General features: G+C 43.5%; 1 protein-coding gene across 1 annotated transcript; it reads left to right on the top strand.

The window, feature by feature from the left end:
- The first annotated feature begins 1,442 nt into the window (after nucleotides 1-1,442).
- LOC130131706 (protein downstream neighbor of son homolog) lies at nucleotides 1,443-11,599 on the top strand. The gene is made up of 12 exons (XM_056301490.1): nucleotides 1,443-1,895; nucleotides 2,328-2,405; nucleotides 3,605-3,808; nucleotides 6,713-6,891; nucleotides 7,248-7,323; nucleotides 7,577-7,679; nucleotides 8,348-8,447; nucleotides 9,443-9,592; nucleotides 10,187-10,385; nucleotides 10,478-10,547; nucleotides 10,724-10,854; nucleotides 11,247-11,599. The coding sequence occupies exons 1-12, from the start codon at nucleotides 1,443-1,445 to the stop codon at nucleotides 11,385-11,387; spliced, it is 1,884 nt and encodes a 627-aa protein (XP_056157465.1). The 3' UTR covers nucleotides 11,388-11,599.
- The last annotated feature ends 286 nt before the right edge of the window (nucleotides 11,600-11,885 follow it).

Genomic DNA, 11,885 nt, shown 5'->3' with positions numbered 1-11,885 from the left:
GCGGCTAGTTAAGAAGCGTCAGCCTGGGTGAACATTGCCACCTACTGGTGAGGGTAAAACATGACCACTACTGAGCTACAAAGTGGACAGTATCTATTGAGGAAAATCACTTGGCCTTTATTGAGATCGTTTTTTTCTTCTGTCATTGCAGGCTTTTAAATGGAAGAAATATATCACGGACACCGTTTAAAGGCAAAATAGGCTTTTATTGGGAAAGAATTAATACTGTAACCGGTTATGTTCTTGCCCGGTGCGGGATTCGACACGGGGTGTACGACACCACAAGGCGACATCACTAACCGCTCGGCTAAAGGGTCAGATCCGGTAGCTTGGGGCTAACGTGTCTTATTAGTAGTTTACAATACCTTCTTGTGGATCAACTCTGTTTCGGTTTGTGAATTGGGGCGAAAACCTCTGCACTCAGATCGTGTTGACGTTGACGTCCATAAGGTCATTAATCACCAGTTGCCAACCTTGAAATGCTCTTTTTGACGCTAACGGCACAAGTCTTCTCCCCTGCACAGAGACGGAAAGAGACAAGAATTGATTTCCCCAACGCGGCCCATCATTTGGCGCTCGGTTGAACTCCTGACATGATTGATGATCCAGCTGGAATGGCAAACAGCGAGAAATTAACGGAGCCAAAACATTTTACATAACGTCCTATAAATCACCCTGACAGAAGGGAAAGAGAGATAGAGATGGCGAGATGGAGATGGCACGGGAGGTCAGGTGGACCAAAATTAACGCAAGATTTTAGATTTAGATCGAAACGGGAAAACTGCAGAAAAATATCCAGTTATATTAGTTAAAATTGTCTCCTTTATGAAACTTTATTAAACCGATTTGGCAATAGGCGATGAGACAAGGATAAAAACAGAAAAAAAGTATTTTTTTGTGTTTAAGGAAATTCTGTTTCACCCTAAACAATATAAACAGCGTACCAAAGCCCAGTTTTCACATCAGACTTTGATACTGGGATACTTTGATACTGGGATACTTTGATACTGGGATACCAGCAAATGCAATTAACAGACTCGAATTCAGTACCTGGCCTGGTCCACTGTCATTGGGACACACAGTACACTGGTGGGACGGTAATAGACATATCAGATTATGTCCGAGCTAAGTTTTAAACCTTTTTGAAGATAAAAACATATTGGTCTTGTATCCCCGGGACCCTGAGAGCACGATAAGCGGTTTGGATAATGGATGGATGGGTTTGTCTCGTATGTTGCAAAACTACGAGCCCAAGTACAGCGAAACGTTTGAACGGCAGACGCGTCCGCCTCCGGCAGTTCTCGCGGGATTTCAGCAGTCCTCCGACGTCATCGCCTTACGCGCCAAAATTTGTAAAGTGCGGAAGCGCTCGCAACAAGACAGCGAACTAAATAGACGCCGTCGGTTTTTATCGTCGTTTAGCCTATAATTGAACCATAAAGATGTCACAACAGGCAGGCTATTCCCCCAGTTTCAAGCGGCCGGCGGATATTTTGCGAATGAGAAGGAAGAGAGCCAGGAGCGAAGCCAGTGTGGGCAGGAGCTCAAGCGGCCAGGGTTCCACGGCCAGCCCCGGGCGAGGCGGCTCGTCGTCGGGCTGTGTCCGGCCTTTCTCCCCGGGGCCGCTTTTCAGCACTCAGAGCCGATCCGCTGGAGGAGTTAAACGCAGAAACCCGTTCGCGAATATCGAGAACACGTATAACAGTCCCAAAAAGAGACTGGTCATTTATAATGACGAGGGAGACGCTGCTGTTTTGGACAGTGTTCCCTTCAAAAAGTCGCCGGAAAAGATGGAAGAGAAGGAGACGTCTGCAAAGAAGGAGATGCAAGTTTTACCTCTCAGTGAAATGTTGGCTGAGGCAGAGAGACAAGAAAATCAAGTGATCTCCAGCAAGGTTGGCTCTAGATTGCCATTTGCTAGAGTTAATACCTGACTACTGTGTTGTTGTCTTGTCACGCTACATTTACATTTGTTTTCTGTTTCCTTATGGCTACCATTGTAGACCTAATTCACCTTTGACCTCATACAGCAAATGTTTGTTTGAGCTGCCACTTCGAATTGAGTTCTTTGTATGGATAGCTAGTTCTGATGGTCCAAAAACTGCAATCATCTCCCTGAAAACTGTTGCTGCCCCACTTTTTGCCTCTTTGGCTGTGTTTTTCTAGCTTAATGAGACTGAACTATGAACTATAATAATGTTTGATAATAATAAGTTTGATTTGTGTGTGTGTGTGTGTGTGTGTGTGTGTGTGTGTGTGTGTGTTTGTTTTGTGGTGTCATATACATGTTAATACAACTCACCCTTTTCTTTCCTTCGCTGCTTTAGAAACGTCTAACTTTCTCTGAAGATGACTCGCTGTTTGATGAAGAGGAGGAGGAACAGGAAAGGACCCCACTGCATAAGGTGGATTGCAAATAAAATCGTTCCCATTGACTACCTATAGAAATCTACCTATAGAAAAATTGCCTTAACACAGTCTGTTATGGCATGGAACATTCAGTGCAATCTTCTTTTTTTTTTTCATTTTAAAGTAGGAAATTGGAGCCCACCCATACTGTGGGTAAATAGTTTCACATTATTAAAATGGCATGGACACAGCAAATGCATGTTGTGCCAGATAGAGACAAATAATTGATGATGAAAATTAACTGAGCGAACCAGGAGCGGCAGGCTCCTATTGTTTGCCTTCTTTCATTTTGTGCTCAGAATACAAAGCAAAAGTTGAAACTCATTCTTAAAACTCGTTATGTGGGAAAATGTAAATGTCTGAACACGAGTTGGTAATTCTCAACCCGAACCATGTCAGGCTCGAACCCGATCACGTCGACTCAGGCTCAGATTATTTAATTATTCCACTGGGTTTGAGAAGGTCGGTGGATAAATTAACTTGAACCTGAAGTTGAACTTGAATGTAGAAGTGGGTGGGGGCTCTTCCACAGTTGTGGGTCAGATGTGTGTCAGAAATTACAGACAAGTTACAAAAAAAAAAAACTAAACCCAGAAGAGGCTTCGTGAAACAAGCATCAGGCAGACAGCCTGTGTTTTTATTCACTATACAGCTGCTTTATGGTTACCTGCAGTTCAGTTTGCATTTAGTCCATCACCTCTGACAGTTCTGCACTTGGAAGAATCACGCAAGATATTTTTTCTATTGGCTATTATTTCTATTGCTTACGCAGAGGATGTCAGTTGAGTAGGCAGTCCTTCAGTGTGGCCCAGGACACATTTGCGTACACACTGCTAAAAGATTGTGGCCATATTTTACCCAGACCATCTCCGAATGTGGTCTGAGCGATCGGATCTCAATGCGTCCTTGGTGCATTCACACCTGTACTAAGAGCTGTCCACTTGTGATCAGATAACCCAAGGCACATTTTAATGCCAGGTGTGAACAGGGCCTTTATGTCTCTGCCTCTTTCACTCTTGAATGCCCACTTGCAGTCATGATGTTATATTTAATGGACTTGGGAAAAGCCTCCCTTGCTATTGTTTTGCCTTTTCTCTCTGAGTGCACATTCATTGATAATTCTGCAACCAGCTTATTTATGTCCTGAAACTATGATTTTGTTTCTCATTCTCTTTATCACCCTTCTTTCTCCAAGCAGAGCCCCCAGGCCAGTGCTCCTGGTTCCATAGCTCCTCCTGTCTGCACAGAGTACCCAACAGACTGGAGCCTGAAGACTCGCCTCCTGTTCACCTCCCCGCTCCCTTTCTCATGGGCAGAGCACCCCAAAGCACAGGAGGAGGCCAAGGGACTGACTCAACACTGCAGAGCTCAACACAGTACCCTGCCACTCCGTATACAGGTATCATAATAGGCTCACTGATCCACCACTGCAGAGCAATGTTACCTTGCCACTAAGTAATTGTCATTTTTGCTCTCCTACTCACAAGTAGACCCCATTTATGCCCTACGTTAAAAGTAATCTTGGGTGATCAGATTGCTAACAAATATCACATTTTGTCTGAACCAATTGTAAATCCACCTGAAACCATTGGTGACAGATGAAACATTGCTATCTTTTGAACAGTGTTTTTCAAGCCTCCTTTAGAGAAGGTTTGACACACATTGTTGCTGCAAGGTTGATCAAATATAAAGGGGACAGTTTCTCCATGCCACACAAATAAACTCTACTCCTCCAAAAACCAAAGAAAAAAATGCCACACATTCAAGAAGACATTTACATTTACTCATTTTGCAGACATTTTTATTCAAAGCCACCTGCTATAAAGAAAAGAAAGAGAAAACCACTTTATTTTGTCCTTGTAGGTTACAACGAAATTGTAGGTTACAATGAAATTTTGTTCTCCGCATTTAACCCATCCTATTGTATAGCTGCAGTGGGCAGCAGCGCCCGGGGACCAACTCCAATTCTTCTTTGCATTGCCTTGGTCAGGGACACCGACAGGAGTATTAACCCGTACATGCATGTCTTTTTGATGGATAAAGTCAGTAATTGTTAGTTTTATTTTTATGTCGATCGACACTGATGATCCGAAACATTATGACTACTCACAGGTGAACCGAATAACGTTGATCATCTCCAAACAAGGGCACATGTCAAGGTCTGGGTAGATTAGATGGTAAGCAAACAATCAGTTCTCGTGGTCAACGTGTTGGATGCAGGAGAAATGGGCAGGATTAAAGACCTGAGAGACTTTGACAAGGGCCAAATTGTTAGGGCGAGACCACTGGGTCAAAGCATGGCTGAAAACAGCAAGGCTTGTGGGGTGCTCTCAGTCAGCAGTGGTGAGTACCTACCGACAGTGGTCCGAGGAGAGAAAAACCACAAACCAGTGATAGGATGTTGGACACCCAAGGCTCATCGATTGTAAAAGAACAATGAAGGCTAGAAGGCTATCCTGTCTGGTCTAATGATTTTTACAGGAGGACTGTATCACAACACACAGTGCATTGCACTCTGCTGTGCATGGGGCTGCGTAGCTGCAGACCAGTCAGAGTGCCCATGGTGTCCACCGTCAAAAGCACCTACAATGGGCACTTGAGCATCACAACTGGACCTTGGAGCAGTGGAAGAAGGTTGCCTGGTACGATGCGTCCCATTTTCTTTTAGATCACGTGGATGGCCATGTACGTATGTGCCATTTACTTGGGGAAGTGATGGCACCAGGATGCACTGTGGGAAGACGACACGCCGGTGGAGGAAGTGTGATCCTCTGGGAAATGTTCTGCTGGGAAACCCTGGGTCCGGCCATTCATGTGGATGTCAATTTGAGACATGCCACCTTCCTAAACATCGTTGCAGACTAAGTACACCCCTTCACGGCAATGGTATTCCGTGATGGCAGTGGCCTCTTTCAGCAGGATAATGCGCCCTGCCACACTGCACACATTGTTCGGGAATGGTTTGATGAATTGATAAACATGATGACGTGTTCAAAGTGTTGCCCTGGCCTCCAAATTCTCCAGATCTCAATCCGATTGAGCATCTGTGGGATGTGCTGGACTAACATGTCCGATCCACGGTGGCTCCACCTCACGACTTACAGGACTTGAAGGATCAGCTGCTAATTTTTTGGTGCCAGATACCACAGGATAGCTTCAGAGGTCTTGTAGAGTCCATGCCTTGACAGGTTGGTGCTGTTTTGGCTGCACCAACAGCATATTAGGTAGGTGGTCATAATATTTTGGCTCATCAGTGGCACCATAGAGCATTGAATAATAATCAAATGATAGCCAAGATTGCATACTGTGTCAAACACAATTAGTTTAAGTGTGCAATAGGTAGGTCATCAGTAGTGGCGGAAGTAGTAGGATTCAAAGTAGCTGGACAATGTTGAAATCGGTCGGTGTCATGCTTTGAGACTAACTATGGATGAAATAAGTGTTATAGCAATGTGCTGTTGAAATAAGTAGATATTTTAAAATGTGTTTACAATAATTTGGGTTGAAAGTGAACATAAATGTTGACATGGTTTTGTAGGTAAGTCGGTGCAGTTCCTTGAATTACTGGGAAAGCCAGCAGAAAGGTTTTTAACTTTTTGTGGGCAGCAGTTGGGAGCCAATGTAAGACTATAAAGTGAAGAAAGATTTATGTGAACATTCGCTGGTTGAAAATCAAACCCACAGCTTATTCATGTAAGCACCAGCGGAGTGCAATAATGACCAGAGACTCTTTTCTTTCTTTTTTTTATTCCACTCTTTTTTTTCTCACAATTGTACTTGGCCAATTACCCCACTCTTCTGAGCCGTCCCTGGTTGCTGCTCCACCTCCTCTCCCAAGCCAGGGAGGGCTGCAGACTACCACATGCCTCCTCCAATACATGTGGAGTCACCAGCCGCTTCTTTTCACCTGACAGTGAGGAGTTTCGCCAGGGGGACATAGCACGTGGGAGGATCGTGCCATTCCCCCTCCCCCCCAAACAGGCACCCCGACTGACCAGAGGAGGCACTAGTGCAGCGAGCAGGACACATACCCACATCCGGCTTCCCATCCGCAGACACGGCCAATTGTGTCAGTAGGGACGCCTGACCAAGCCGGAGGTAACACAGGGATTCAAACCGGCGATCTCTGTGTTGGTTGGCAATGGAATAGACTGCCGCGCCACCCGGACGCCCCACTCATTTTTTAATAAATGGTGTAAATGTAATGTCCATATAGCTCATCCAGATACAATATGGAGACAAGTCGTATGTGAAGTGTTGGATTTAATTGGGGTTTCAAACACATTTTGTCTATCTGTCCCAGGACGCCAAGTCATGCACAGAGCTACGTGCCGCCTTCCAGCAGAGTCTAGTCTACTGGCAGCATCCCTCCCTGCCTTGGCTCTCTCTCTTCCCCAGGATCAACGCCGAGAAGAGTTTCACTGGGAAGAGCGCCCCCTGGGCACACGACACAGCACTCCAGCAGAGTCTCATGAGCGAATGGTCAGATCTTGTCATTGCCTTTTGATACTTTGACTTTGAGGGCAGGGGTACATCTTTTTATTCAATTTGAGAAGAAAAGTTGTTCAACCTTTTGCATGAACTAGATATTCTAGAGTTGTGTTGAATCCCTAGTCTACAAATGAAAGAAGACATCACAGAAAGCTCTCCACTAGCAATAAGCGTAACACAGCAAACCGCTTTCTCTATTGTGCAACGTAAGAAATATAGACCATCATGGAGTTAACATGCCTATTAATTCGTTGTAATACATACAGCAAGTTCATACAAATCTGACACTAGATTCTTATTAGATGGATTAATATTTTACTCTGTAAACCCTTCCTGTCTTTCTATAGGTCCGTCAGTCTGTCCTCACTTTACAGTCTGTTGAAGGCCAAGCTGTGTCCATACTTCTACCTCTGTTCCTACCAGGTAGAATAATGTGTGTGTCTGTGTCTGTGTGTTTTAAAATCGTATATAAATGAGACCTCATCTTCACTTCTGGTAAAGTATGCCTCGCTCGGGCAAATTTAGATTTTCTTATTGTTTCTATGTAAATGCAGTGTTAAAAATACACAAACTTGTGCACCATAGTCGCCAATTGTTAAATCACACCCCTCACACCTTTCTGTCCCTTATCTTTAATTCTTGTTTTATTCTGTTGTCCTCAATTTGACTCCACCAGTTCACAGTGTTATTCAGGGCAGCCGGTCTCAATGGGTCCAGCAGCATCACCGCGCTGCTCTCTCCCTCCACCAGGGGTCTCAGAGAGGCAATGAAGGCTGCAGGTGAGTCTAGTGCAGAAGGAATTCTGCATGGAAGAGAAATATCATGGAGTGCATGTGGAATTGTTTTACAAACTAGAGAATCTTATGGAACATGATATACATTTAAAAAAAGATACGTTAGAAAAGTATTTTTCAACTGTTTTGACACTTTACAAATATTGTTTATGAACAACAATGGTCCCAACACTGAGCCCTGGGGCACTCCACACCTAACCTTCAGTAATTGTGATTTGAAGTTTTTGAATTTGTATTATTTGTAAAGCGCTTTGAGTGGCTGTTGCAGCTAGAAAAGCGCTATATAAAATGCAACTTGATTGATTGATTGAACTGTTAAGGTGTTTAGGTCAAATTTTTGCTACTAATAGATCTGGACACCTTCATGAGAGTGTTATGTCATGGAATAATTATGGAGAATTCATGACGCATGATTAGGAAAATTTTGAATTAATCATTGTACATGTTTACAACTATTCAAGTTTCATCTGTGAGGATGTGTGTAATGGCATTACATACAGCAGAACATATTAAATAAGTATTAAATAAGTATTAAGTATAATTTGCACTGCAGCAAGAATTTTGCCTTTTAATAATAATTAAAAAAAAGGTTGCCCATGAAGACAAAGTCTTTGTTGTTTGTTTGCTCTTCATGATGTTTTCCATCTGTTCAGGCATTGAGTTCACTCTGCCCCTAGTGGAGGAACGGAGGAAGAGCAGGGATCAGCACACCTCTGCCTCACATCAAGGAGGGGAGGACAAGGAGGAGACAGAGTAAGTCATTTTTTCCTCCTCTTATTCTCGCTCCCCCCCATCCAACACATAAACAGGAGTGTTATATGAGGAATAAGATTGTTCTTATTTACCAGACCACCCCTTCAACTCTCATTTATGTATATTCACCGAGTTAGATCTCAGAGACCAATCTGCACATTACTATACAATCTGATAGTCCCAGAGAGAAACATGTCTTGGATGCTCAGTACTGCTGTTTAGGGGTGGGTATCGTTAAGATTTTGATGGTACTACCACCTTAACGGTACTCTTATTGCTTCTTTTTTATTTTTTAAGAGAAAAACAAAACAAGAACAGAATTAACATTGCTTTATTTTCTCATGTCTGGACAGAGCGCTACTTTTAATCATCAACCCATGTTTGTATAATTTAGTTAACTCTGTGTGCACTCTAGGCTTCTACGATACATAACATACCTGCGGTGGAAATAATCATATGGAATAAAATGACATTCTCTCTCACACATCTATAAAGTCACAGTATTACATCAAAATGTTCACTCATTTAAGGCGTAGTGGTTGTGAAAGCACATTGCACAACCCTTGCAGCCAACAGCTCACTCACTACATGTAAGCATTCACAAATTTCATTGCCGTAGGCGGTAATAAATGTTAAGAGCTGTTCAGCCTGCACTGTAGGACCATGAATTTGAATGTGAAGCAAAGAATATGAGCTGGAGTCAGACGCTATTTTCTGTGTCTGTCTGAAAACAGGCTGGACTCATGGGATGGCGTGTTCTTCAACCCCTGTAATTTTCACAATAGCCGGCATCATGCAGTAACCAGAGATGTAATTCGTACACAAAAATTACCATACTTTTCTGTTATCCCATATCTTCTTATGATGTCTAAGCAGAGGAGACCAGGTCACTTCAGAGCCACACCACTGGCCGGGCGTCTTTTGATTAACGTCCCCCAAACACACACAAGCTTATTTGAATGGGCATATTTATATTGGCACTTTTTTTTCTACAGTTCTTCTGAGTGGAAGAGGAGTGAGAACAGTCAGGGGGAGGATGGTGACGATGATAACAATGACTATGATGAAGATGGTGAGTTCTCCTGGCTAAAGGAGATGGGAGTCCATGACAAGATCAAGAAACCAGACAGCATCACTATACAGCTGTATCCTTTGAATTCTCAACTCTGAGCATCAAACGCACCCTTCCATGTAGTTACAGGACACAAGTCATGTTCCTTTGCTGTACTACTCTTGGTCCTGTCGTTAATTTTCAGTTACAGAAATGAGAGGGGCCATCGTGGCAATTCAACTGAAAAAACATTAAAAAAAAAAACATTGTGTGGGCTCAGGCCTCATCCTGTGTCCTGTGTTGAATATGCACAACACCAAACAGTTTTCCACTCCATTAATTCTGTGTCAAATCAAACATCTCAATAGCGTTTGAGATGCTGTTGGACTTGCATCCTATGAGGCACTGGTTGTGCTTACCCGTGTGTTGGTTCATTCACAAAAGCCATTGTCTGACAGACATTTTGAAAAAGAAACTACCTCACCCTTGGTGAGATTCTCGACAAAAAGCTTTGCACACAGACCAGCAATAACCAGCTGAATTGTACTTATGAAATAGTATTATTATTATAATTAATTGGCAGTTGTAGAGAATGGGTGGTAAACTTGCGAGCACAATGTATCCAGACCATACCATTTGCTCTATTTCCCCTTGGCTGTATCCACTCCCTTGACCACTCTTGCCCCAGCCGTAAGGAGCACAAGTCAGTCTCTCTGGACCACAAGCCAGAGTCGCAGGTCCGTGTGGAAGGACCACACACCTTCACCCTCATCAACTTTCTCATCAATTGTAAAAGCCTGGTGGCTGCAGCAGGCTCACAGGCAGGTTTACCCCCGACGCTACTGGCACCTACTCCATTCAGAGGAGCTACGATGCATACACTGAAGGTAGGTTTGCCGGAAGGGCAAACGACACACATGCATGCTGTGTCAGTCACTGTGTTTGCCATTGTCTGAATGTGTCTCTTTGCTCCTTGCAGGCCCGCAGTGTAAATGTGAAGACGCAAGTTCGCTCTGCCTTCCAGGATGTGAGCAGCCTGGAGGTCTCAGGTACTGAAAAGCCACAGCGAGGTGTTTCTATTGAAACAGGAGGTTTATCTCCGACCTCACCAGGGATCCCATGTACATCTCTAACCTCACAAGAAACATCTTTAAATTTGACTGGTGTCGGCCATCACTGAAAATGAAATTTTGAAGCTCTGTGTTTCTCTATTTTTTTTTTCCAGGGCCTATTCTCCCTTCTGCCCTTCATGCCATCACAGGCCTCCTCCGACCAGCACAGCGAGGGAGCTTCTCAGCCGCCCTCTACACACACGCACCCACCGCTGTTATGAACACGCGTTCTGTCAAGGAACAGGTCTGAAGCACACAGACAAATGATGCACACGACACCTTGCTATACGTGCAGTCTGGCTGTTTTCTTAATCCCTCCACCATGTAGAGGAAACACCAGCTATGTTTCCATCAAGCTAGTTCCTTACTCATTTTGAAACTATAAATGAGAAGAACAATAGAAATGCCAACATTTTGAAATGATATAAACTAACATTGCCCAAAGGAAATCTGTTATCAACCGTTTACCCTTTTTCGCCTAAATGCTTTTGATGATAAAGTATTGTTGCGTCCTGCCCTCAGTAATATTGTAGTGCTTATAGCCAGCTATTTGCATTAATATTAAAATTCAATAAACATTTGGATGTAAACATGGCTACACACATGCTTACCCACCCTAATTCATTGTCTCTGCAGGTTGACAGTAACTCAGTAGACCTGTCTGCTTGTGGTCTACAGCCACCCACCGTCCAACAGCTACAGCGGCCCTCTACCCTGGGGAAGACCGCCCTGAGACAGATACACATGACCAACTACAGCTACACCTGGAAAAACTGACACAGGGAGCAAGAGAGTGTCTGTGTGTCCACGTGTGTGTATGTATTCCATGAGAGAGTGTGTCTTATGAGAGTTGGTGTTTGTGGAAGTACCTGCCCCTGTGGGTGACAGGTGGAGGAACCACAGCACACTGAAAGGATTTGTGTGTGTTGTGTGTGCACGTGCACATTGCCCTCACCCTGTCACAGCCAGGGAAAGGTGATCCATATACACAGACGTGCATGGGGAACGGCTCCTAAAGTCAAAGCTCAAGTTTAGAGTGCCTATTATGAGGCCCTTTTTTAAACCGCCTTAATTTTTTTATTACTGCATTTAAAATATTCCTTAATGCTTTGATAATATAACACATGATTTGCAGTTTTTATAATGGATGAATATTTATTTGAATAGGTGAGCTTTACAGATGGCTAATAGAGAAAACATTGACAATTTTGTTTGGAAAACATGTTTTGCTTTTACAAATTTTCTACTAAATGTTGAGGGTTTTTATCATATTAA

Source organism: Lampris incognitus, chromosome 21, assembly GCF_029633865.1.
Source record: "Lampris incognitus isolate fLamInc1 chromosome 21, fLamInc1.hap2, whole genome shotgun sequence".
Lineage (NCBI taxonomy): Eukaryota > Metazoa > Chordata > Actinopteri > Lampriformes > Lampridae > Lampris > Lampris incognitus.
Note: the sequence above shows the minus strand (reverse complement) of the source record. Positions and strands in the feature narration are given on the sequence as shown.

Coding starts and splice junctions, on each gene's coding strand:
- LOC130131706 (XM_056301490.1), top strand. CDS start 1,443: ATGTCACAACAGGCAGGCTATTCCCCCAGTTTCAAGCGGCCGGCGGAT. Junction 2,406..3,604: donor AAAGGACCCCACTGCATAAG/GTGGATTGCAAA, acceptor TCTTTCTCCAAG/CAGAGCCCCCAGGCCAGTGC. Junction 8,448..9,442: donor GAGGACAAGGAGGAGACAGA/GTAAGTCATTTT, acceptor TTTTTTCTACAG/TTCTTCTGAGTGGAAGAGGA.